General features: G+C 54.4%; 3 protein-coding genes across 12 annotated transcripts; 1 reads left to right on the top strand and 2 right to left on the bottom strand.

Annotated features, from left to right (window-relative positions):
• Nucleotides 1-863: 863 nt before the first annotated feature.
• On the bottom strand, nucleotides 864-12,594 carry KCNK6 (potassium two pore domain channel subfamily K member 6). Its single transcript, XM_027079417.1, has 3 exons — nucleotides 11,803-12,594; nucleotides 5,083-5,478; nucleotides 864-4,917 (listed from the first exon to the last, which is right to left on the bottom strand). Exons 1-3 carry the CDS (start codon nucleotides 12,122-12,124, stop codon nucleotides 4,694-4,696), a joined length of 942 nt encoding a protein of 313 aa, XP_026935218.1. The 5' UTR covers nucleotides 12,125-12,594; the 3' UTR covers nucleotides 864-4,693.
• On the top strand, nucleotides 11,966-22,652 carry YIF1B (Yip1 interacting factor homolog B, membrane trafficking protein). 9 transcript variants are annotated; one of them, XM_027079411.1, is made up of 8 exons: nucleotides 14,249-14,843; nucleotides 19,120-19,358; nucleotides 19,440-19,544; nucleotides 19,694-19,772; nucleotides 19,893-19,950; nucleotides 20,965-21,120; nucleotides 21,206-21,299; nucleotides 22,285-22,651. In XM_027079411.1, the coding sequence occupies exons 1-8, from the start codon at nucleotides 14,792-14,794 to the stop codon at nucleotides 22,438-22,440; spliced, it is 939 nt and encodes a 312-aa protein (XP_026935212.1). In that variant the 5' UTR covers nucleotides 14,249-14,791; the 3' UTR covers nucleotides 22,441-22,651. The 9 variants fall into 9 exon arrangements, with proteins under 9 accessions (XP_026935214.1, XP_026935213.1, XP_026935209.1 ...); XM_027079416.1 differs by having other exon boundaries at nucleotides 14,250-14,834; nucleotides 22,285-22,652; XM_027079412.1 differs by lacking the exons at nucleotides 14,249-14,843; nucleotides 22,285-22,651 and adding exons at nucleotides 11,998-12,073; nucleotides 13,452-13,502 and having other exon boundaries at nucleotides 19,120-19,544; nucleotides 21,206-21,637.
• A 95-nt stretch (nucleotides 22,653-22,747) lies between these two features.
• CUNH19orf33 (chromosome unknown C19orf33 homolog) lies at nucleotides 22,748-23,686 on the bottom strand. 2 transcript variants are annotated; one of them, XM_027079418.1, is made up of 4 exons: nucleotides 23,531-23,682; nucleotides 23,315-23,409; nucleotides 23,061-23,189; nucleotides 22,748-22,943 (listed from the first exon to the last, which is right to left on the bottom strand). In XM_027079418.1, the coding sequence occupies exons 1-4, from the start codon at nucleotides 23,550-23,552 to the stop codon at nucleotides 22,785-22,787; spliced, it is 405 nt and encodes a 134-aa protein (XP_026935219.1). In that variant the 5' UTR covers nucleotides 23,553-23,682; the 3' UTR covers nucleotides 22,748-22,784. The 2 variants fall into 2 exon arrangements, with proteins under 2 accessions (XP_026935219.1, XP_026935220.1); XM_027079419.1 differs by lacking the exon at nucleotides 23,061-23,189 and having other exon boundaries at nucleotides 23,531-23,686.
• Between the last annotated feature and the right edge of the window lie 2,364 nt (nucleotides 23,687-26,050).

Here is a 26,050-nt window from a genome sequence, read left to right as displayed (position 1 = left end):
TAGACTCACCAAAAGAGCTTGTTAAAACAGGTTGTTGGGCTCCACCCCCAGGGGTTTTGATTCAGTAAGTTTTGAGATGGGGCTGGAGAATTTGTATTTCCAGCAAGATTCCAGGTGATGCTGATACTAATGGTCTGGGGACAACACCCTGGGAACCTTCCATGACTCCCCAGGACCCCAGGGAAACATCCAAACTCAATTGTTTTCCAGAGCCCTGCATAATCTCATCCCTGTAGTCCTTCCTAGCCCAGGCACCTTTTCTCCCTCTGTAGTCCAAAGCCTAGTCACACGGAGCGACTTGAATATCCTTGATCAAGCATGCTCGCTCTCCTCCAGAGTGTGCATTTGCTGTAACACCCTCTGGAATGCAATTCCCTACTTTGTCACCGGCTGACCACTTTGCTCCTTTCAGGTCTTGTCTATGATATGCGAGCAGCCCCCATCCTTCCCCTGACCATGCTAGGCCATGTCTATCTGGGAATGGGTCTTTGTTTCCCAGTGCATCACAGGCTCCGTGAGGGTAGGGCCTAGGGCTTTCTCTGTCACTTGTTCCCAACTCTGTGCAACACAGCACATTATAGGTGTTCTACGTAAATGAAGAGCTGACAGGGGTCTGTGCTCCCCACCCCCCAGCCCATCCCCACAGACCATGGAGGGTGACTTCATCTGAGGGAAGAAATCCTGCAGCTGTGTACCTGAGCCCTTCTAGACTCACAGAGGCAGAGAGACTGGGGTGTCCTCATGGCACCCCCCCACACTCAGGAATATAGCCCCACCAAGGGGAGGGCCTCTGTTACCTTGATGCACAGGGTACACCCTACAGCATCACTTACGACAGCAAAAGACTGGCAGCCACCCACATGTCCGTTAATGAAACGTGGAAATAATTTATTGGATGTGGGTCCTAGAGGAGGCACCACAGACGTAAAAAAGGATAGGAGACCTACTTGTGTGCCTCTTGAATGATCTCCGAGTGACACTGGGTTGGTGAAAAAAGCAAGGTGCAGAAAAGAGAATATTAGAAAAGCATACATGTATATATGAAACATATAATATGAAAAAGGTGCAGAAATGAGAATAACCATTAGCTGACATTTTACTGAGCACCAGACATTGTTCTAAGAGCTTTATTAAATTGCTTCATTCTCCAACAAGTCCATGAGGTAGGTGCTGTTATCATACCATTTCACAGATTGGCAAACTCAGGCACAGGAAGGTGAAATCACTTGCCCAAAACCACAGAGCCTAGAAGTGACAGAGTTCAGATTTATACCCAGGGACTTTGCCTCCAGAGTCTGTGATTGTAACCACCTCACTGTACTAGGTACCACTTATGTAGAGTGAAAGAAAAAAATTAATAACACACATATACACACACATGTATATTGCTGGTTCATGCCTAGGAGACCTGAGAAATCTGTCAACACAGCCCAAGTACAGGAGGAAGACTTACTTTTCACTGTACAGTCTTCTCTACTTTTTCCATTTTTAAGCATGTGCTTTTTTTTTTTTTTTTTTTAATATCTTGAACTGAGCAGGGCCTGATTTCTTTTTCCGGGGGAATTTGGAAGGAGAAGTGGTGAGGAGCAGAAACCAGATCACACAGGCACCTCCCCCAAGCACCTGCCTTCCACCCAGCACCTGCCTTCCACCCAGCTAGTGACTTCAGCAGCAGGGTCAACGACCATGCTGAGGAGCCAGGAAGGCTGGGAGACTGAGAAAGAGCTAGACAGTGGGTGTTTCTGAGCCTCCGTGGGACAAGGTGACCAACCAAAACCTTGTCCAAATCTCAGTTTTGCATTTCCTGTGTGACCTTGGATAAGTTATTTAACCTCTCTGGGCCTCCTTTCCTCATCTGCAATATGGAGAATGTACCTGACTCACAGAGTTGCTGAGAGGGTTAAATAAATTCTTGTGTATCAGGGGCTTGGAACAATGCCTGGCACATAGTAAATCCTATATAAGTGTTTTCTATCACTGTTATTAAAACAGTTTTGTGTGACTTCTTAGCATCATTTGACAATGTTGCCTCCTCCCTCCTTAAAATTCTCTCATCTCTTACAATACTCCCCACCCTCCTGGTTTTCCTACTCCTCTCCAGAACTCCTTTTCTGTCTCCTTTGTAAGCTCTTCTCTCGGGTAGGAGGGCATTGGTTGAAGGGTCACTGCTCACCATATGGGGCTGTTATGTTAATTAGAAAAAGAAGTCCCCTTTGGGCATATTCAGCCATGAACTTCAGCCCCTATTTGTTTCCACCCTACCAGCCAGGCATCCCTTATGTAGGTCTCAACCTGCATAATTGTACATCACTGCCTTGGCTGATTAGTTTATTGATGTCTGCCCATTCTCCCAACTTTCTGCCTTTCTAATAGAAGCCCAGTTTTGTTCAAGTATTCACCAGCCTGCAAACTAAAACCTCAGCCCCAGCCTCAGACCTGGGTGGCAGGGGGAATCCTGAGGCATCCAAGCTAATCATGGTGATGCCATCACTCTGGCCAATGATTGGGTCAGGATGTGCATGTGAGCCAATTTTGGCCAATGAGATGGAAGAGGAAGGCTGCTGGGAGACACTGGGAAAAGGTTTCCTTGTTTCCAAAAAGGTACCATGGGAAGAGATGCCCCCACCACCACACCCCGCCAACTTCCTGTAATAAAAATTAACATGTCTGATTGTGATGCCTGGATCTGTGGCAGCCACTCTGGGGCCACGAGGAGAGCCCATGTGGGAGCCAAGCCTTCAGCTGAGGGTAACAGAGCAGAGAAAGAGGGAACCTGGGACCACAAGACTTTCTTGGAGCTGTGGATTGTATCATGCCTGGAGCTGTCCCCAACTCTGGTGATGTACAATATACAACCATCTCATCGTTTCAGCCAGTGCCAGTCAGGATTTGGTTACTTGCAACCCAAATCTTTCCTTACTGATATAAATATATAAACATCCTAAGGCTGATTTCTCAAGGCTGGTCTTCTCTCTTCATTCCCACCCAGAGCTGTCAAACCCACCTTCATGGCCTTGGTTTCCTTGTCTGTCTCCAGCCTCAACCACCCACTGAGGCCTTGCCCTGAGGGTCCTGTAACCTCCTGATGCCTTCCCCTGTGTGTCCCATTAGCCCTTCACAGCCACCATGTTCCAAACAAGCCTCAGCATCTCCCTTCAAATCTGTTCTTTCTCCCAGGCTCCCACCTCAGGGGCAGCTGACCAACCTTGGACCTTTCTCTGGCCTTATCCCTCCCAAGTCTGTAAGGCTTATGGCCTGTCCACTTGGCCTTCTGAGCATCCCTCGACTCGCCCCCTCCTCCTCTTCCCTTGGCCCTACCCAGTCCCACTGTCTCCTGCTTTGTTCCTGCCCCAGCCTCCCCTGGGCACCCAGCCTCAGTGTCCCCCTGCACACAGCAGCTAAAACCCAAACCTAACCATGGCCCTCTCCTGCTCAAAACCCTTCCATGGCTCTCTAGTGCCCTCAAGAAAGAAGCCAAGTTCCCAAGATGGTCCTTTAAGGATGCTTACGATATGCCCATGTCCACTGATAATATTATCATTATCTGCCTCATATGTAAAGTACCCAGAACAGGGCCTGGCCAAAGAAAGCATCACAGAATAACATGGCAGGCTCTGTGAAATCATCTTTCGTTATTGCCATTTTCCTGATGAGGAAACCAAGAATCACAGAGGCAAAGTGACCACCCAAGGACACAGACAGGACTGAGTTGGGATTTGGGCCCAAGCAGGCTGGCTTCAGAGCCCAGTGCACCTAATGTAATTAGTCCTTGGTAAACGGGAACAGCTGTTACAATGGTGTCTTACGAAGAGCAGTGCCTTAGCTTCCTGCCTGCCAGGCTGCTGAAGAAGATTCTATCACACAAGCCTACCCCAGGAGTCTCCGAATGTGTCTTGCTCCCTGGATACACTTGAGGAAAATGAGTCAGGTACACCTTCTTCCCCGGACTACTCCTCAGATTTCAGGTCTGAGTTCAGTTGCCCCTTCCTCCAGGAAGCCCTCCCTGACCTTCCAGGCTGGATTGGGTACATTCCCTGTGCTCCTTCCACCCTAGCCCTGACCACTCTGCCCACCGCCACCCTCACCCCCCCACTGAAGTCCTGCCTGTTATGGACTGTCACTGTGTGGGGACAGGTCTGTCTACCTTACAGGATGGCAAGCCCCATGAGAGCAGGGCCCAGACCATCTGGAACACTACTAAGTCCCTAGCACTGCCCAGCATGGGTTGGCACAGAGGAGGGAGTTTTGAATGAGTGAATATACTCTTTCCACTTGACAGATGAGGAGATCAAGGCTCTGAGAGGGCCGGCCACTTGGCCAAAGTGGAGTGACTGATCTAGCTCCTGAAATGAGGTGTGAGTCCAGAGCCTGGGAGAATCAGCAGGTGGTGAGTGGCAGATGGCGTAAAAGAATGAGAAACAAAGAGATGGTGAGAGGGAAAGACAGAGACGGTAAGAAAGCCAGGGAGGCACAGAGTGTGCAGGGAGGTGAGAGGAGGGGCAGGGGAAACTTAGGCAATGCTGGTTCCTGGATCCGGGTGGTGCTCAGGCAGGTAAGACAAAGGACAGACGGATAGCGGAGGCAGGGCCTCAGGAACACTTGCATGTGCTTGTGGACGTGCTGGTCTGTCAGTCCAGTCCCTTGGGCCCCTCAGTGGCAGGCCAGGTCCGCAGCCTCGCGGCGCCTGCCCCAGCTACCTGGGGATGGAGGCGTAGTCAGGGTGCAAGCCGGCGGCGAATTGCTGGTGTGGCTCTGGCTGGCGGCCCAGAATGTCCACCCGATCGTCCCCATCCTCGTTGAAGCTGGTAGGGCATGGATTGGGCAGCAGGATGAGCTCTGTGAGGCCATGAAGGTCAGACACACGGCGGAAAGTCTGCAGCACGAGCACCATGGCGACCAGGCCCAGGAAGAGGTAGACTGCAGAGACGGCAGAGAGGCGATGGGTGGACTCAGACCTCCAGGTCATGGCCATGGGGCTACAGGACCCCCAAAGATTGGGCAGTGACTTTCAACTCCCCCCTGGGTTGGGGCCAGGTCCCCCTCAGACCCGGCCCTCAGTCCCCGGCCAGCCACCCCACTCACCTGTGACCAGCACCTTGTAGAGGGCCCGGTAAGGCTGGCCGGGGGCCTCTCCAGGTACATAGTCACCCAGGCCAATGGTGGACAGAGAGATGAAGCAGAAGTAGAAGGCGTCCAGGAAGCTCCAGGCCTCCTCAAGGTGGGCAAAGACGGCGGCCGGCACCAGGAAGCAGATGGTCACCACGACCCCCAGCAGGACCGCCAGGTGCCAGCGGGCCGCCTGCGGGGGGTGGCAGCCCCAGCGCCGGCTCAGCCAGGACAGGGGCGCGTGGGAGAGCAGCAGGGACAGGCGCTGGGCCGAGGCGGTCAGCAGCAGCATGGTGGCCGGCACGCCCAGGAGCGCAAAGGCGATGGAGAAGGCCTTGCCCCCGTCGGTCAGCGGCGTCGTGTATCCGTACCCTGTGGGAGTGAGGGGGAAATCCTTCTGCCCACTCGGCATCCACTCCGGGGTCTGTGGCCACTCTAAGCCAAGGACTAATTTCACTCTCGAACCCACCTCTCCTAGAATCTCTCATCTCCAGCGACGGCACCTCCACCCTGCCTGCTGTTCAGGCCAAGAGCCTGGTGTCATCCTCGACTCCCTTGTCACTCACACCCAGTTTCTGTCTGTTGTCTCAACCTTCAGACAGATCCAAAACCCACCGACTCGCCCCACTCCACCCCACGGCTCCATCCTGGTCCTGTCTACCCAGCAGCCTCCTGCCTGGTCTCCCTTCCCCCCTTAGGCAGCCAGAGGGACCCTGTGAACACGTGAGTCAGGTCATGTCCCCGCCCTGCTCAGAATCCCCCCATGGCTCCATCTCACTCAGGTAAAAGGACAAAGTCCTTATGGTGACCCACGGGGCACCACACAACCCAGGGCAGCACGCTCCCACCTCAGGGCCTTTGCACTGGCTATTCTTTCCTGGTGGAACACTCTTCCCCCAGGTATCCACATGGCTCCCTTACTCCCCTCCTTCAGGTGTGCTCAAATGTCACCTTCTCAGTGACACCCTCACCACTTTAAATTGTTGCACCCTCCTACCCAACTCTTCTTTTTAGTTTGTTTTCATAGCACTGAACGCCTTCTAGCATACCGTATGGTTTATTTATGTGGTTACTGTCTGGCTCCCCACAGGGTACCAGCTCCAGGAGGGCAGGGGCTTCTGTCTGTTTTGTTCACTACTGTAGCCCTGGTATCTGGCATAGAGTGGGCACTTGATCGATAGTCAAAATAATGAATAAAGGGTGCAGGCTTTACCTTGGCTCAAAGCCTCAGTTTCCTCTACCCTAAAGTGGGTGTGACAAGCCCCACTGTGCTCCCGGAGACCGTGGGAACACAGGAAGGCCAGGGTGGGTGTGAGTTCTGCAAACAGAAACACGATAAAGGGGAATTCAGGTGTGGGTGAAACTGGATCACTTTGGCAGTGTGTAATTGAAAATCTCTTTTGATTTCCCAAATAAAGCAAACCAAAGGGTCAGAGATATGACTGGAGTGGTAAGGGGCCTGGTTTATGCTGACAGTAAAATGTCTTGCCCAAAAGACTGCAGATCCAGCCCTGTGACCCGTAAGAAAGTGTGGAAGAATTGCACGTTACGAGCAGGCTTTCCCCTGAGCCCTTCTTCCATACAAAAGGATCCCCTGGCTTTTATATACTCAAAGGAATTGAAAGCAGAGGCTTGAAGAGATACCTGTGCACCCATGTTCATAGCAGCATTCTTCACAATAGCCAAAAGGTGGAAACAACCCTAGTGTCCACAGATGGATGAACGGATCAACGAAATGTAAATACAAACAATGGAATATTATTCAGCCTTTTAAAGGAAGGAAATTCTGACACATGCTGCAACATGGATGAAGCTTAAGGATATTATGCTAAGAGAAATAAGTCAGTCACAAAAAGACAAATCCTCTGTGATTCCATTTATATGTGGTACCTAGTGTAGTCAAAATCATAGAGGCAGAAAGTAGAACGGGGACTTCCCTGGTGGCGCAGTGGTTAGGAATCCGCCTGCCAATGCAGGGAACACAGGTTCGAGCCCTGGTCTGGGAAGATCCCACGTGCCGCGGAGCAACTAAGCCTGTGTGCCACAACTACTGAACCTGTGCTCCAGAGCCCGCGAGCCACAACTACTGAGCCCGCGTGCCACAGCTACTGAAGCCCGCGCGCCTAGAGCCCATGCTCTGCAACAAGAGAAGCCACAGCAATGAGAAGCCCACGCACCACAACAAAGAGTAGCCCCCGCTTGCCACAACTAGAGAAAACCCGCGTGCAGCAACAAAGACCCAACACAGACAAAAAAGAAAAAAGAAAAAGAAGGTAGAACGATGGCTGCCAGTAGCTGAGGAGAGGGGCAAATGGGGAGTTAGTACATAAGGGTATAGATTCAGTTTTGTGTGATAAGAAGAGTTCTGGAGATGGATGGTGGTAATAGTTGCACAACAATATGAATGTACCTAATACCATTTTTCTATCTTAAAAATGGTTAAGATAGAAAATTTTATGTTATGTGTATTTTGTCGCAAAAAAAAAAAAAAAAAAACTAGGGAAAAATAAAGGATCCTCTAGTTCTTGCTGGACAGGTGGCCACCTGGAATAAAGACATTCCCTCCTCCAGCGCAGCTAGGTGTGGCTCTGGAATAATTTATGGCCAATGAGGTATATATGAAAGAAGCAGGCAACTTCCAGGAAGTGTCCTTAGAGAAAGGGAGATGTGTATCTTCCTTCGTTCCTCCCTCCTCCTGCTGCCTGGAACACAGATATGAAGGCTGGAGGTGAGCAGCCATCTGGGACCATGAGATGGGCTTGGGAATGGAAACCGTGCCCAGGAGTTATGAAGGAACACGAAGGTCTCTGACCATGCAGCACCATCCTGGTCTTGGACTGACTCCCTTGAATGTGAGCAAGAAATAAACTTCCATCTTATTTAAGCAGCTGTTATTTGAGGTTTATCACTTATGGCTCCAAGCTTCATTAATACAAGGCTTTTGATAGAGAAACTCCAGCAGCCTAGCTGAAATGACACGTTTGCAGATGACACGAAATCCTCATAAACAGAAAAATCGTAGAGTTAGAATAGAATGGGGGTTGTGAGCCTCAACTTGCTACCTCCAAGAGAGCCAAGTCCAAATCGGTGCTTTGTTATTTGGTCCCTGCATCACCTTGGCCAAGTGACTTCTCCTCTCTGAGCCTCAGTTTCCTCAGAGTACTGCAAAATGGCCTCATAAACAATGCCTTCCTCAAATGCAGGTTGGGACAGGGTGTAGCACCTAGCACGGGCATAGAAAGAGTTAGCATGACTGTAATGCTCGCTCCCTCCCCCCATTCCCAGTTGCAGGTGAGTCGACTCCTCCAGCCCTGGCCTCAATCACAGCAAGGCTGCCTGGACCAGCTCCAGGCCCCAGGTCTTCCTCAGAAGACTAGGCCCTATGACAAGACCAGGGACGCTGTGGGAGAGGTCTCTATGAATGACATACGGTCTTCCATTTCTCCAGATACATTCAGGGCTCCCGGCTTCACCAGCAACAATAATAATAACCGAGGCTCTGTCAGTCTCAGTTATTATTACCGGCACTTCACACGGACACAGACTCCCACCTTGACCAAATTTTAGTCAGCTCCTCTGAGCCCTCTTCCTTTTTTTCCCTTTTTTTGGCTGTGCCGCGCGGCATGTGGGATCTTAGTTCCCTGACCAGGGATCGAACCTGCGTCCCTGCATTGGAAGCGCAGAGTCTAAACCACTGGACCGCCAGGGAAGTCCTGAGCCCTCTTCTTGACTAAGCCCAGTTTTAGCAGGAATCCTCAGTTGGTTTAGGGAGAATCCCCCCACTCTTGATATCTGATCAGATTCCTCACCATCCACCACTGATATCGAAGCCCTTGGCCAGTATTTAGCAAGAATCCCCCTACCTTCCATGCTCCTCTTGGTAATTTTCCATCCACTGACCCCTTCACTCTGCTCTCAGCTCTAAATCTCTCCAGCTGTCTTTGCTATATTCGGAATTGAGTTCAGTCTCTCTCCCCTGTTGCCATAACCTACCATTTTTAACGAATGCCAGAATAATTTTTTTTTAATATACATACATCACCCTCCTTCATTCATGCAAGCCTAAGAGGTAGTGTGGTGTGTTGGTTAACAGCATGGGACTCTGAGGCCTGACAGCCTCAGTTCAAAACCGCACGCTATACTTCCTACCTGTGTGGCCTTGGGCAAGTTGTCCAACCTCTCTGGGCCTCAGTTTCTATTGCTGAAAAATAGAACCGCTAATGGTACCTGCCTCACAAGGCTTATTGTACTGAGTGAGTCAAAGTCCATATGTGGTTAAGTCCTCTACCAGGTATTGCTATTACTGTGAAGCAGGGAGTGTTATTATCCCCATTTTACAGATGAGGGAGGACACTGAGAATCAGAGATCCCCCAGACAGTGCCTGCCTTGAGTTTGGCTTCTTCACCTATCTTGCCTGGGACAACTTCTCCGAAGCCAGGATCTGGGAGGAGACAGAGGGAGAGTGAAGCCGGGGAGCAGGTCGTGCAGGCCCAGCCAGCAGCTGGAACGTCTGTGAGAAGCACCCAGCCCTGCTGCCCCGGGCCTTGGTTGCTGATCCACACAATGATGACAGGGCACAAAAGGCAAAGGCTGCCTGCTATTGCCGGCAGTGAAGGGAGTTAGGAGTCTGGGCCAGCCAGGCCCCAGCCACCTCCCCTATCCAAATCCTAGCAAAGAGGCAAAGAGGAAGTTTGGGGGCTGGGGAGGGGCTGTGGGAGGACCAGCAGAGCCTGACAACAAAGGGATTTTCCAGGTCTGAGGGGCCCTGAGGTGAGAGATTTCCCGGGTAGGGCTGGGAGGGGGCGTCAGTCCCACCTGAGGTTGTAGGGGTCCAGAGAAGGGGATCTGTGGGGTCCAGTCAGTAATCTGAAATCAGAGGCCAGTGTCCTGGTTTGAAAAGAATCCTGGTTTGGGGCTGGGGTCCTGGGTCCAGAGGAAGAAGGGGGACAGGCACCAGTGTGGGTGTTTTCTGGATTGGAAGGGGAATCCTCAGGCAGAAGGGGCTTCTGAGCCCAAGGATGCCTGAGGGGACATGATGGGGGTAGACAGTGCTACGGGGAGGATGGGAGGGGTGTGTGTGTCTCAGGTTCTGGCTGAGAGTGTCAAGGGTGGAAAGTGGGAATGGTCTTGAGTGGACAGTGGTGGTGGGGGGTCTGGGGTACAGAGAGCCTGGAGTGTCCTTGATGGAGGGAGAACTTCAGGTCCAGAGCAGACTACAGCAGGGTTGGGGTGGAGAGAAAGGTCCCAGCTGTGGGTCTGGAGGAGACTGAAGGGGTCCCAGGTCCCCAGGAGGTTCCCTTTCTTGGGAAATTCAGGTTGGGCAGGGGGTCTCGGGGGAGGGGTAGCAGGTGCAGAGAGCCGGCTCCCTGCACTGGCATCCTGGGGAGGGGGGCGATTCTGCTCTCAGGGACAGCGTGTGTGGAGGGCGCTGGGGTCTCAGGTGGTTCTGGGGTTCTTACGAGGGGTGTCAGGGTCCAGAGAGTGGTGAGAGTCTCAGCTAGGGGTTCTCGGGTTCAAAGAGGTCTGCAAAGAATTTCCTGGTGGTCCACTGGTTAGGACTCCGCACTTCCACTGCAGGGGGCATCGGTTTGTGTTCAGGGAACAAAGATCCATGCGGGGGCCAACATAAATAAACAAAGGGGTCCCCATGGGGAGTCCCTGGCTTGGAAAACAGTAGGGGTTTTTGCTGGTGCCGTTTTGGGACTGGAGGGGTGGGAGTCCTGGCTAGGGAGCTTCTGGTTGGAAAGTCAGCGGCCCTTCCTGAAGGTGCTCTAGTTTTCTCACGCACTTCCACAGCTGGGGCTGCTGAATTGGAAGTCCCACGTTCAGAGGGAACAGGGTGTCCCTATTGGGAGGAAAGCCCTGCACTGAGGGCTCCTCAATACAAAGATGTTAAGACGGAGTGGGATACGTGAAGAGGGGCCCTGTGTCTGGAGTCAGGGCTACCTGCAGAGGAGTATGAGGGTGGGGGTGGTCCTTGGTCAGGAGGAGGGCAGGGCCCCTTGCTGGGGAGTGGTCTAGGTCCAGAGGGCTAGAAGTCTGGGATAGGGGCCCCAGGTTCTGGCTGAGGGATGTCTACTGGCAGTAAGGTCTTTAGGGATAGCACCTGGAGAGGGTCTGGAGACTCAGGGTCCTCACTGGGGCACCAGGGTCGGGAGGAGATTGGGGTAAGGCTTCCTAAGGGGCAACCCAGAAGGACGTATCTGGAGAACCAGGAGACAGTGTTGGAGGGGATGGCGGTCTGAGCCAGAGAGAGCTGGCTCAGCATGGCTGAGGTCCCAGTCCAGATGGGGCGAGGGTCTCAGGCAGAGGGTCCGGGGTTCTCGCAGGAGGTCTCTGAGGGTAGTTCTAGGCCCAGAGGGGACTGGACAGACCCGGGTCTCCAAGGGAGTTAAGGCAGAGGAATGAGGCCCCAGATGCTCGCCGGAAGGTACTCTGAGGGTGGCTCTGGTCCCCGAGGGAACTGGTGGATTTCCTACTGGGAGGAAAGGCATGGATGGAGGCCCCCCAAGGTGGAGAAGCCCATGAGTGTGGGTCCCAGGTCCTCGTTGGGGGGTTTTGAGGGGATTCTGGGCTCAGAGTAGATCGGGAATGATCCGCCGGGATCAGGGTATTTCGTGGCGGCTCCTGGGTCCCTAGGGAGGCGGGGGCTCCGGGGGGTCCCGGGTCGGGGGTTCGGGAGGGCGACCACGTACCCACGGTGGTGACCAGCGTGCTGGCGAAGAAGAGCGCCGAGGCGAAGTCCCAGGCGGGGTCCGAGGCGTTGGCGGACCCCGAGGCGTTGGCGAGTGCTGCGCGCCCCAGCCGTCCTGCCGCCAGCATCCGTTCCACGAAGGCGTCTAGGGCGGGGGCAGCCACACAAGGGCTGCGCTGCAGCAGCTGCTGGCGCAGAGTCTGCAGCTCAGCTCGGAGGCGGTCTTCGTGCGGCCGCTCCAGCCGCGCCACCAGCAGCGCGCCCAGCACCAGGTAAGCGATGTACGCCGCCAGGGCGCCCGCCAGGAGCGCTCCCCGCCGCATGGCGCAGCCGGCCGGCCCGCCAAGCTCCCGGCCGCCCCGCTGACGTGGCCCCTGCCTCCCGACCGCCAGGCGCCCAGCTTCAGTTCCGGGAGTGCTTGACGCGCGGCCACCGGCGCCCCAAAGAGGAAGAAGAGGAAAAAGGGGAGGGGCGGGGTGGAGGAAACTGAGGCACGCCCCACCGCCAGGTGTGAAGACCGAGAGGGAGGAGACCAGCGCTCCCGGACCCAGGAGACCGGCGGGATGCTTGGGTTGGGGGTATTCTTCCTTTCCTCCCCCTTCCTTCCTTTGCTTCCTCCCCGGAGCCGCGGCTCCCTACGCCAGAGAGAATTCTAAGTCTGTTTTCGGCTCGCGGACCGAGGAGTCGCTCCCCGACTCCTTAGGGCCATTGCTCAAGGCTGCGAAGGTTGTGCGCCGCACCGGGGCGCGTTGCTGAGGGGACAAGGGGACAAACTGAAATCCAGCCCTCGTTCCACGCGCCAGGTCGTGCGTTCTGGAGTGGGGCTGCGTCCACCTGGAGGGAACCCCTGTCTAACTCACAAAGGGGACACCACAGGGCCAGGTGTCACCTGTGCCCTCACAGAGTGGGGATCCTTAGCTATTCACCAAATCTTTGCTCAGCCCTCAATTTGTGCCTGGCGCTTTGCTGGGTGATGCTGGGGACACGCAGTGACCAAGACAGTCCCTGGGCCCTGCCCTCGCGGGGGGGCTCCCCGCACTTCAACCGACTGACAGCCCAGAGGGTCAGGGCTGTGATAAGGGAAGCACAGGCAGAGTGACAGGGGCTTGGATGGTGAAGCCTAGAGGACTGTGCAGCCAGGAGTCATAACTGAGAGACTAGAACAGTCTTCAAGGTCCCCAGAAAAGACAGTGTGTCAGAAGAGGAAAGGGAAAGCCACAGTGACACGGTCACTTGCTGACATCCTTCCGGAGGGCTATCACTCCCCAGAAGTCATTTCTACCATTATCTTTGCCTGAGATAACTGGAGGAGACTGAGGGACAGAAAAGGGGAGGCTGAGGGGGAGACAGGTTAGATAAAGGGGGAGATGGAGGGCAGAGACAGGAGAGACTAAGGTAGCTTAGTGTTCAGGGCCCCTCACTTGCAGGTGTGCCCGTGTGTGCTCACTTGCTGGGGATTATAATGTTTTTTGGCAAACCAGGGAAACCAGGTTGCAACACAGGAACATTTTTATGACTTTTTGGGAAAATGTCTAAAGATGTTGTTAAAGAGAAAACCACAGACCCCAAATGGCGTCACTCGTGCTAAAGCCCATGACACCAAACCTAGATTTTAACATCTGACCTAACTGCAATTTTGTCCTTCCCCAGGAAGGTAATCTTAATCGGCCAGTCTGGAATTTCCTGGTCAGCACCAGCGAGGTAATCTGTCATGTGGGACCTCACCATTTCTACATTCCCCACGCCCCCACCCCTACCCCCGCAAAGGAAGAAGAGGTATTCTATAAGATAGATTCTCACCCTCCCACCAAAAGAAGGTGACCTGGTCTGAAATAATTCTTTCTTTTCTCTTGCTAATAACTTCCTTGCCTCCTTCTATAAAAAACCCTCCATTTTGTACAACTCCTTCAAGCTCCGTTCTATTTACTAGATGGGATGTCGCCCGATTCATAATTTTTTTTTTTTTTTTTTTTTTGCGGTACGCGGGCCTCTCACCGCTGTGGCCTCTCCCGTTGCGGAGCACAGGCTCCGGACGCGCAGGCTCAGCGACCATGGCCCACGGGCCCAGCCGCTCCGCGGCACGCGGGATCCTCCCGGACCGGGGCACGAACCCGTGTACCCTGCATCGGCAGGCGGACTCCCAAACACCGCGCCACCAGGGAAGCCTCCATAAATTTTTGAATAAATCCCATAGGTCTTCAAATTTACTCGGTTTAGTAAAGCAACTATACTCCAATAAAAAATTAATTTAAGAAATTTTACTCGGTTTAGTTTGGGGTTTTTTGGTTTGTTTTGTTTGTGGGGTTTTTTTTTTGGTTTTAGCCGCATCAAGCTGGCATGTGGGATCTTAGTTCCCCAACTAGGGATGGAACCCACGCCCCCTGCAGTGGAAGCGCGGAGGCTTAACCACTGGACCGCCAAGGAAGTCCCTAATTTTGTTTTTTAACAATACGTCTTGAGGAAAGACACCTGGTTCTTCCCACCTAACTTGTTGGATATCCTTCTCTCCCTCTAAATAATCACTTTAATACCTAAAGTCTGCCAAAACTGTATAAGCGCTAGAGCCCGCACAACTCTGCTTAGCCCCTGGGGAACACTAACGGGTCTCTCCTCTCCTGCTCCATACCCTTCTCTCGCTCCCCAGTGTTCTCAAGAGCCAAATTGAGCGTTTGTCTATAGAGAACTCCATTTCCCATCGCCCTCTTCGCTCGACACCTACATTTCCCATCATGCACGACACCGCCTACTCCTTCGATTGTTCCGGGCTCCGCCCTCCTTGCCCTGCAGGCCTGACTCTCGCCTAACGTCACCGGCCTCCAGTCTTCGCCTCTTACCCGCCAGCTTGTCTGGGCCTCTGTGAGGGGGCGTGGCGTCTGCGCGATCGTGACGCCCATTGGCTGTCGTGTGGCCGGTGAGGCGTGGCTACGGGAGCCGGGCGGGCACATTTCGAACCGTGGCTGGGGCTGCGGTGGCGGCGGCGGCAGCGAAAAATGCACCCGGCAGGCTTGGCGGCGGCGGGGACGCCCCGGCAGCGTAAGTGGCGTACGTGGCGGACCGAGGCGCTAGGAGGGCGGGGCATGGCGGGGCCGCCTCGGCGGTTGGCGAGGTCGCCGCAGGTCGGAGGTCACGAGGTCAGGGATCTGGAGCTACGAGGTGTGCACGGCGCAGGGATGCCAGGTCCGGGTAGGGGCGTGTTGGATTCGATTCTTCTTTAGGAAATTCCTTTAGAAGAAAACAAGTTTGGGCAGGATATTGTGTGATGTGCAGAACAACGCGACTTTCATTCATTTTCAGTTAGCCGTCTGTCCTCTCCCCACTCTTCCGTGGCCTTGGGCTGTTGCCCACGCACCTTAGGACGGCGTTCAAAGCCCTGCGTGATCGCAGAGGGCCGTGTTTACCCCTCATTTAAGATTTGAACCTGTGTTTATTGTGCTTTTAATCCCCTTTTCCCATGTCTGTGAATTTGTATCTCTCTTTAAGTTCCTCTTCATCTCCGGGAGTGTGAGTGCGTCTCATTTATTCATTCAGAATATCTTACTTCAGCTCCCTTGTGCCAGGCCCTGTGCTGCAATTTGGGTACCCAGTAGTAACCAGCAACTTGGCAACTTACAGCTCAGAGTTTAGTGGGAAGACAGACACTAAACTTGGAAGCAAACTAGGCAGCAGGATAATTTCGGGAGTGATTAGGACTGTAAAGGGAATAAGCCGGAAACTGACAAGGGGTTGAGGAGGCCTTACATTCCTCCCTCAACCTTTGTAAGATGCCTGACTGGCCCTGTGGTGGGCGATGCTGGGGATACAGCCGTGCCCATCAGTCCTGGTTCCTGTCTTCATGGAGCTGTGATAAGAGAAGAGCAGGCAGAGGGGTCAGGGCTGGGATGGGGGAAGCACAATCAGAGTGGTTATGGCAGGGATGGAGGTGTTGTGTTAGCCCAGATTAGGAAACATGACCCAGCCCAGGCGTGTCAGTGAAGCTTCCGGGAAGAGGTAACATCGAATGATGAGGAATTAGCCCGGGGAAGGGGATTTATGGTGCGAGGGAAAAGCGTGGGAGGCCTGTGCTGAGTAAGCAAGTAGACAAATGAATATAGATTCAGAAGTTGTGACGAGTACTTGGAAGAGAAAAAAGAACCACTGGATGTTATGAGAAGAAAAGTGTGGGGCTAGTGCTTTATATTGAGGAGTAAGGAAGGTCTCTCTGAGAAGGAATCTTTTGAGCTGAGGCCTGAGTGCTGTATTGTCAGGTGTTAATTGTGGGAAGGTGTTCCAAGGTGAGAGCACTGTATGTTCAAAAGCCTGAGGGGGCAAGGAGCTTGGCAGGGTCAGGGCCCGAGAGGAGGAGGCCCTTGTGACTGGTGGAGTGAGTCCCAGGAGAGGTAGCAAACCAGGGTGGTTGGCAGGGCTGGGTCATGCAGGGCCTCCTAGGCATTTGGATTTTGTTCTCAGCGCAGTGGGCACCGATCTTAGGCAGAGGGCATGAAATATTCTCTTTTACATTTAAAAAGATCATTCTGGCTGCTGACTGGAAAGGAGGTTGTTGGGGCTAAGAATGAACAGGGGAAGCTGGTAGGAGGACATTTAAGTCAGGTGCAAGATGACAGAGTCTGAGAAGGGAGGGTGACATTGAGACCAGATGGGTGAGAACTGATGTCAGAGGTAAAGGCCCTGGGGCCTTGGCAGGAAGTGGTGGCTAGAGACAGCCCAGGGCACAGGGTGGGTGGCTGTGAAAGCCATGGGTGTGGTGAGATTGCCCTAGTTGAGAGAGAGAAGACAAGGGTAAGGGTGGTGGAAAATTGGGGCACACAATTCAGGGAGCTGGAGAGAAATCACTGATTGAGAAGAACCGATCAGAACATCAGCTCCATGAGTTTTTCCCTTTTGGTTCACTGCTGTATCCACCTCACCCGCAGCACAGCCTAACCCACAGAGGTGCTCAGTTGATGTTTGTGGGGCTCCGACAGGAAAGAGAAAGAGGTAGTACAGTGTCTCAGAAGCCAAGAGAGCAGAGAGTTGGAGGTTGGCAGTTGGAGCAAGGGCCTCAGTGCTGCCGAGGAGCTTGAGTCTGAGGAGAGTAAATAACGGCCTTGGCCTGGTAATGCAGAGGCAGTTAGGGGACCGGTGAGAGCAGAACCCCAAATGCCAAGGGCTGAGGGGGCAACAAAGAGGGAGGAAGTGCTTACACTAAAGCTTTCAGGAAGCCAGCCCTTTGGCCAGAAGTGGGAGAGGGAAAAGAGAAGTGGTGCTTGGGGACAAGTGGGCCGGGGCCAGTGCTGCTTGCTCTGGGATAGAGGACTACCTGGGTCTGTTTTCAGGCTACAAATAATGAAGAGGAAGAGTCGAGGGGCTAGTTATTGATAATAGGTGACGGGATTGACCACTTTTTTATGGGCCAGGCCAGGGGGTGAGGAGTTTATGTCACTTTGCCCTGGAGTGTTGACACCATCCTGCAGAGGAGAAAACTGAGGTGTAGAGAAAGTCACGACATGGATTATGTGATTCCTCTTCCGCATCCCATTGTAATCCTACCACCCTGTTCCCACTGTGGCGCCTGGCACAGAGGAGGAGCTCAGTAAACGTTTGCTGCGGTGGCATGGCTTATTGGTCAGGGTACTGGAGCCTGAGTGCTGGGTTCAAATCTGCTCTCTCCATATTCCCCATCTCAGTAGACAGCACTCCCATCCACTTGATCACTCAGACCAGAATCTGGGAAGACAGCGTGAATTCCTTCATCTTCCTTACCCTACCGCAGCCAAGCACACCTCCAACAATCCTGCCTCTCCTACCTCCAAAATTTGCCAGAAGCAGCCCCTCCCCTCCCCACCCCACCCCTGCCCGCCCCATCCTGTTCTCCCACCTGGACCACCTCAGCAGCTTCCTCCCCCCTCCCCTCCCCTCCTCTCCCCTCATCTTGTCCCCGCCTTCCCAGTCTGTTCCCCCGAAAGAAATGGAGGGATCTTTTGAAAACTTGAAACCGGGCTCTGCTTCACACCATCTGTATGACTCTGGGCAAGGGCCTGAGCCTCTTTGGGGCTCATGGTTCCCATCTGTAAAATGGGATGATAGTCTCACCAACACAGAATGGATTGTTGTGAGGATTAAATGAGTTAATCCACAGTGTTTAGAACATGGCCTGGTGTGTGGTTTAAGTGCTCAGCTGGGGTTTAATTATTACAATATTTAACAGGGTGACCTGGGCTGGAATCCTGCTCTGTCACTCCCTCATTTTGGCCCTTTGCACAAGTCATTTAGCCTGTCTGAGCCTCGGTTTCCACATCTGTAAAATGGGCATGGCCATTTATTCATTCATCAGGTTTTTAAATTTATTTTTATTTTTATTTATTTTTGGCTGCATTGGGTCTTCATTGCTGCACGCAGGCCCTCTCCAGTTGCGGGGAGCAGTGGTTTCTCTTGTTGCAGAGCACGGGCTCCAGGCTCGCGGGCTCAATAGTTGTGGCTCGCAGGCTCCAGAGCACTGGTCAGTAGTTACGGCGCACAGGCCTAGCCGCTCCGCGGCATGTGGGATCCTCCCGGACCAGGGCCCAAACCCGTGTCCCCTGCATTGGCAGGCGGACCCCCAACCACTGCACCACCAGGGAAGCCCTTTTTTAAAATTTATTTTTATTTATTTTTATTTTTACATCAGGTTTTTATCAAGCACCTACTCTAACCCTGTTCTAGGGGCTGGGGCTTCAGTCACAAACAAGACAAAGCTCCTCACCTTGGCTGGGGCTCAAATTTGAGTGGGGGAGACAGACAGTGAATAAAATAAACAGCTAGTGTGTCAGCTGTTGCTGAGTTCTGTGGATATAAATGAAGTGGGGAACAGGGATGAGGGGATGGCACCAAGGGAGATGCAGCTGTAGACAGGATGGCTGGGGAAGGCCCCACGGAGCCAAGACCTCGAGGAGAGGAGGGGGCCCTGAGGATGTCTGGGGCAAGAGCGTTCAGGCAGAGGAACCGCCAGTGAAGAGGCCCTGAGGTGGGAATGTGCCTGGTGTGTTCACTGAATACTGAGGCCGGTGTGGCTGGAGCTGGATGAGTAGGAGGGAACGTGCAGGGAGGTCTGTCTAGAGACCTTGTTTGTAAGAGGCTTAGCACAGGATGCTGTGCAGTCAACCCCAGTACATAGTAGCCGTCATCGTCGTCCTCCTCCTCATCATTGTTATTTGGATGGATGGATGGATGGCAGGCAGGCAGAGGCCGCCCAAACCTGACTAGACAACCCATCTGACAGCAAAACCAGTGCCCCACTGCGGCAGAAGTGGGAGGGAGAGCTCCTGCAAAATGAATGAGGCTCCCCACCCTTCTCCCCCTGCAGCCTCGAAGCGGAGGGTACCTGTGTCCCAGCCAGGCATGGCTGACCCCCACCAGCTTTTTGATGACACGAGTTCGGCCCAGAGCCGAGGCTATGGGGCCCAGCGGGCGCCGGGCGGCCTGGGCTACCCTACAGCCTCCGCCTCGCCCCAGTCGGCCTTCCTGGGTGATCCTGTGTCCAACATGGCCATGGCCTACGGGAGCAGCCTAGCCGCGCAGGGCAAGGAGCTGGTGGATAAGAACGTGAGTGGGCCGGGCTGGTGGGTGTGGGGGCAGGTAGGGGCCTTGGGGCCAGGGCTTCAGGTTGGCGCTCTGCCTCCCCAGATCGACCGCTTCATCCCCGTCACCAAGCTCAAGTATTACTTCGCTGTGGACACCATGTATGTGGGCAAAAAGCTGGGTCTGCTCTTCTTCCCCTACCTGCACCAGGTGAGCATCTGAGCGGGGTGGCAGCCTGTAGACAGGGGTGGGTCAGGCTGGGGCAGGCGTGAGAGGCAGGAAGATAGGCCGAGAGAGGGCCTGTAGGCGGGCCAGGAGCCCAGCTCTGGTCCTGCCTGCCCCCTCCGCCCTCCCCACAGGACTGGGAGGTGCAGTACCAGCAGGACACACCAGTGGCCCCGCGCTTTGATGTCAACGCTCCTGACCTCTACATTCCAGGTTTCACCCTACCCACCACAGCCCGGTGCCCTCCTCCCTCTGGGTGGGCCTGTCTCGGGCAGAGGTTTAGGTGCCCGGAGGCCCTGGGCTGACTAGTGTCTGTGTGTCTCCCTCTCACAGCCATGGCTTTCATCACCTACGTCTTGGTGGCTGGCCTGGCGCTGGGGACCCAGGATAGGTAAGAGTGGCCTGGAGTAGGCAGAGTGTTGTGGGGTTTGGGGGAGCTGAGGGGCAGTCAGGAAGGTCTCTTGGTTCCCCTGTCTCAGAAGAGCCCCACCATGTTCCCAGTTAGCCCAAGACAGAGCCCGCACGGTCACCCTCAGGGTCACCCTTGCCCCTTTCCTCTTTCCCACCCGTGTGCAGCCCATCACCACACCCTGTGCTGGGTGACACTAAATCCATCCTTCCCCTGGCCTCTCCTAACCAGCTGCCCGGCCCACACACACCCCCTGCACCCCCACTCCAGCAGGAAGGTCTTGGCTGGGAGGTGAGCCTGGCCATGTCCCCCCCCCCGCTCAGAAGCTGTCCCTAGCTCCCCTGTCCCCAGACCAAGCCCCAGCTCCTTAGCCTGGCACTGCCTGCCCCTCTCCCTCACTCTGCTGTGCCACTCTGGTCCTCCTTCTGTTTCTCCAGAGGACCTGGGTTGCCTCCCCAGGGCCTTTGCACATCAGTTCCCTTTGCTGGGGAGTGTGTTCCTCCCCTACATCACCTGCTGAGCACCTATTCACTCATGATGTCTCCACTGCGATGTTACTTCCTCAGGGAAGCCTTTCCACCCTCCAGCCTGCGTCAGGCCCCCACCTCTCACTCATAGACCCCTGTTCATTTCCTTTGTGGCATGGAAAACGGTTGTCATTAGAGTCAATTAATTGTTGAGGCACTGGGGATATGGCAGAGACTAAGGTCCTTCTTCCCCAATCAGCTCCTTACTCCTTCAAGCCTTAGCTCAAGTGTCTGATACCCACCTCCCAACGGGGTCACACACCTCCCCTGCCCGGTGCTTTCCCCATCCCAGCCCTGACCTTTCTGGGCTGTCACTGGGGATGGGATTTCCAGGACAGGGCCCAGATCCATCTTGGCCCCTGCCGGGTCTTCAGCATGCCCCGCCCCCCCCCATACAGGCTGTCCCCAGGCAGATGCTTAGGGAGGGTCTGAGCCAGCTAACTGAATGACAGAGATTGGGTGCTGACAGGTTCTCCCCAGACCTCCTGGGGCTGCAGGCGAGCTCGGCGTTGGCCTGGCTGACACTGGAGGTGCTGGCCATCCTGCTCAGTCTCTACCTTGTCACTGTCAACACAGACCTCACCACTATCGACCTGGTGGCCTTCTTGGGCTACAAATATGTTGGGTGAGTACCCCCCCTCCACCTTCCCACGGCCAGCCCCCAGCTCTGGGGCTTCTTCCTCAGACCAGCCTTCCCCTTTCCCCCACAGGATGATTGGTGGGGTCCTCATGGGCCTGCTCTTTGGAAAGATTGGCTACTACCTGGTGCTGGGCTGGTGCTGTGTGTCCATCTTTGTGTTCATGGTGAGCTGGGGCTCAGGGAAGGATGGGACTCAGGGCACAGGCCTCCTGGGCAGAGTTGGGGGTCCCTGGAGGCATCCAAGCAGGGGATGTCAGGTGGGGAGTTTAGACCAGAGGCCCCACACTGGTGAACTGAGGAGCCCTGGAGTGGCTGCCCTAGCCTGAGGGTCCGGAGAGCTTCCTGGAAGAGGGGGTGTCCAAGCGGGGTCCTGAAGGAAGAGGAGGCGCCAGCCAGGCTGCTAGAGTGGGCTCTCACCCTCACTCCACTCGCCTTGCGTGATGGGCCTCCTACCAGAATTTCCTTTAGGATGAAAAGAGTTCAGTATCCTCAAAGTAGCTTCTCTGAGAGTTCATCCAGCTGGAGTGGAGGTGCTGGTTAAGAGCACTGGGATCCACCAGGCCTGGGTTTGAACCCAGGCTTCGCTCGATCCTGGGCAGATCACTTCCTCTCTTTAAACCTGCTTCCCCTTCTGTAAAATGGGGATGATGATAATTGCACGTCAGGGTACTGGGAGGATTCAGTGTGAGGAGCAGAGGGCAAAAACTAGTGGCTGGTGGGCCAGATCTGCTCAGATAAACTTCGACTTAGATGTCATTATTTAAAATTCTGGGCGGGGGGAGGGGAGGGGAAAAAAAGTTAAGAAGAAAAAGAAGGCATTTCTGGCTTGTGTTGAAAAATTGTCAAGGGTCAACACAAGCTGGTGACGGCCAAAGGGCCAAGCCTGGCCATCCCCTCAGGTGGAGTATTCACAGTGAAGCTCCTCACCTCACTCACTTAAGAGGCCTCGCCTAGCATTTGAGTTTGGAACCCTCACATTTTCTCCCAAGGCCTGGGAGGAGGAGCAGGTCCTCCACGTGTGTTAGGAGATTTGGGAGAAACCAAGGTTCCTCAAGAGCAGAGACTTGAGCCCAGCTGCCCTATGGAGGGGTGGGGAAACTGGAGTCTGGAAGGAGTGCGGGCTCAAGAGTGAACCCCTCCCCCGCCCAGATCCGGACGCTGCGGCTGAAGATCCTGGCCGAGGCGGCGGCCGAGGGCATCCCGGTGCGTGGGGCGCGGAACCAGCTGCGCATGTACCTGACCATGGCCGTGGCGGCGGCGCAGCCCCTGCTCATGTACTGGCTCACCTTCCACCTGGTGCGGTGAGGGCGGCCCCACAACGCCTCCAGCTGCTGCTTATGGTGGCCACCGCGCTGCCGCGCTCATCTCCCGGCCACCTGCCGGCCACAGGGTCCACCCCGCCGCCCGAGTCCCTCCCTCCCCATCCTCGCCGAGGTGCTGAGATCTCCAGCTGCACAGGCCGCCCCCCAGCAGTGCGGCCACTGTTCCAGAAACAATAAACCGTAATGGGCACGGCGTGGGCAGCCTCTCCTTGGCGCGCGGTGCCCAGCAGGGGGCAGGCCCGGTCCGAGAAGGGGGATGGGGAAGGGCGGGGGACAAAAGGCAACCTGGAGGCCGAGAGAAGGTTTACTGAGCCCCGGAGAGGCCCGTTAGTGGGAAGCCTCCTTCTTCCCCTCCTTCTTCTTGCCCTCCTTCTTCTCCTCCTTCTTCTCTTCCTTCTTCTCCTCCTTCTTCTTCTCCTTTTTCACCTTGGGCTTCTTGACCTTGCCCGGGGCGCTTTTGTATAGCTCGGAGCCGGCAGCGCTGGGCTGTGGGGCGGAGGGCGGTGGGGGAGGGAGAGGAGAGAGAGGGTTCGCCTGTGAGACGTCGGCCCGAATTCCGGGCTGGGGCGCCGGGCACCCGCTAGTGAGGGGTAAGCCTCTTACCTTCGCCTCATTTTCTGAGTCGCTGGAGCTGCTGCCGGAACCTGAGGAGCTTCCGTGCCCGTGCCCGTGCCCGTGGCCGTGGCCGTGGCCGTGCCCGTGCCCGTGGCCGTGGCCGTGGCCGTGCTGATGCTAGTCGGAGGCATGGCAGTGAGGCCAGGGACCCCTTTCCCAGCTCCCATTCCCCCATGTCGGAGGCCCCAGACCTAGCGGGACCCTGGGGTCAAAAACACCCTCCTAAGAATGAAGTGACTTACCTTCGGGTTATCAGCTCCCTCAACTTTGTCGGGGGCGTGCTTGGGGTCTCCCACCTGGCCTGCCCCGTGGGGCTTCTTGGAGGTGGACTCCAGGGCTGCAGAGAGAAGAGAAATTGGGTGCGTTGGTGCAAGCGCAGGGAATGCCCCGTTGGAGGCAGTCCCTGGGTTTGAGTCTGGCCCCCTGCCCCTCAAGCTCCCCACTCCCCAGGAGCGCACCTGCCGACCGGTCGACCTCCATGGTGCTGAGAGAAGGTATGTCTGCAGGGCCAAAGGCAGAGGACCGGCCTTGGGGAGAGGCAGTGGGCCAGCCCCGGAAGTTCTGAGGAGCCCTACCCGAGACCTTTGTTCAGAGTCCTTAGCCCTGACTCACAGCCCCTCCCCGGCACCGCCCAACTGGTCCTCTGGGAAATGGGGAGGGTGGACAGTTAACTTATGTCTCCCCCACACCACCACCCACCCAGTGAGCCTTGGCAAGTGAGTGGTGGGTGGGGCTGGGGGAGGAATGTGTGGGCAGTTGCAGATTTGAGGGGCTAGAGCTCTTATCAGCTTCCCCTAAAAGGGTCAGATCCTTGCTTTTGAAGAAATGAGAGGGAGGGTGCCTCCCCATGCCCTCTGTGATAATACTGACACTCCTTGTGTACTTACTACGTGCTGGGCTGCTGTTCCAAGGGCTTCAGATACATTAACTCACTATGACAATGCCTTTGGCTTGGTGAGAAGCAGTGTCTGAAGGGGTGAAGAGCATGCACTTGGAACCAGTCTGCTGATTGGAAGCCCATCTGTATTACTTAGTAGCAGAGTGACCTGGGGAAAGTTACTCCCCCTCTCTGGGCCTCAGTTTCCTCATCTGTAAAGAACAGCTACCATATGGAGCTGTTGTAAGAATCAAATGGATTAGTTTCCCACAACCATGCCTGCACACAGTTACAAGGAGTAAGTGCTTATAAGATAATGTTTGGCTTTTAAGTAAAAGGTAGCTATGGTTGCTATCCCTATTTTACAGATGAGAAAACTGAGGGACCAGTTAAGATGACGGACAAAATTAGCTCCTTGTGAACAGGCTAGAACTGAGATTCGAACCCAGGCAGTGTAGCTCAAGTCCAAGGCTGTGCCTGACCCCTTTGTCTCACCCTGGGGGTCACTCAGCAGAAGGGGCAGCCAGGCGAGCCCAGCCTTCCCTCCCCACACTGCGCAGGGCCCAGGTTAGGCCCAGGGAGGAACTGGGGCCTGCGTCATCTGTTCCGATGGCTGTGAGGCTAGTCCTTGCAAGTCCCTCTCCAGCCCAGCCCTGCTGCCAAGTTGGCTGCCTGGACCTGCAGGAGTGGCAGGCAAGACTGGCATTTAGGCAGGAGCAGGTAGCTGAGGCCTGCGGATGATGACGAACGTGTAGTAATCAGCCTTGTGCGTTCAGGTCTCTGCTCCAAAGTCCATTCCTTAGAGGAGACTGCCCTGACTGCTGGGTCCACCGAGCCTCGTCACTCCATCCCCTTTCCCCTGCCTCGTGGCCAGCGTAGATAGCCCTTGCTTACCACTCTCTGAGGTTATCTTTATTCTCACGTGTTCCTTCAGCATATATTTATTGAGTACCTACCATGTGTCCAGCACAGTTCAAGTTCTGGGGACACAGAGCTGAACAAAACCAGCAAAAATTCCAGCCCCGTGGAATTGACATTCTAGTGCCGGGAACAAGGCAAAATGTAGAGTATGTTAGAAAAAGCTGGAAACAAAACTGTCCGTCAGTTGGTGAATAGATATACAAAATGTGATATATCTATCCATACGATGGAATACTATTCAGCAATAAGAAGGAATGAACTCCCGACATACGCTACAGCTACATAAACCTCAAAAACATTATGCTGGGTGAAAGAAGCCAGACACAAGAGACTGCATGTTGTATGATATCATTCACATGAAGTATTCAGAAAAGGCAATTAGAGAGACAAAGTAGATTAGTGGTTGCTGGGAGCTGAGTGTGGGAATGGCGATTAGCTGTAAATGGCCATGAGGGATCTTACTGGGGGGAAGGGGATGAAAATGTTCTAAAACAGATTTATGGTGATAGTTGCACTGCCTGGTAAAATTATTAAAAATCACTGAATTGTATATTTGAAATGGGTTTTATGTAACATAACTCAATGAACTCTATTTTTTTTTTTAAAGTAATATGTGTTAAGAAGAGAAATACAGCAAGAAGGGGGAGACCAGGGAATAACTATGTAGTATGTTTGGGAGACGCTGGATTTCAGATAGTTACCAGGGAAGCCTCACTGAAGCCTTTCTGAGTACAGATCTGAAGGTGAGAAAGCAAGCCATGTAAGAACACGGAGGCTTAGCTAGGCAGAGGGAGTGGCAAGTGCCAAGGCCCTGAGGCAGGAATGTACCTGTGTATCTGAAGAGCTGGAGGGAGAGAGGTAGAAGAGGAGGGATGGTTGGGGTGGGTGGTGGACTGTCTTGTAAATCAAAGATCTTTGGTCTTTACTCTGAGAAGAGGTGGTGAACAGTGATTGTGGTTTTGCCGACAACCGTGTGCAGGACATGAGAGAAAGTGCCTGTGTCTCCCGGCAGAACATAAATTCAGGAGGGTGGGAGCTTCGTTGCTTTGCTCAGCGCCTGGAACGGTGTGGCTCAGAGTTGGTGCTCCCTATCATTTGGTGAATTGGGTTACCTGATGCCAGGCAGTGTGGCAACGGCAGGTTAGAGCAATTTTAGAGTGGCTACGAGTTTGGGTTCTGG

The sequence above is a fragment of the Aethalodelphis obliquidens genome, unplaced genomic scaffold (genome assembly GCF_003676395.1).
Source record: "Aethalodelphis obliquidens isolate GAN/ISIS:26980383/991018 unplaced genomic scaffold, ASM367639v1 scaffold43, whole genome shotgun sequence".
Classification (NCBI taxonomy): domain Eukaryota; kingdom Metazoa; phylum Chordata; class Mammalia; order Artiodactyla; family Delphinidae; genus Aethalodelphis; species Aethalodelphis obliquidens.
The sequence above is the reverse complement of the archived record's forward strand: the minus strand, read 5'-3'. Positions and strand labels throughout refer to the sequence as shown.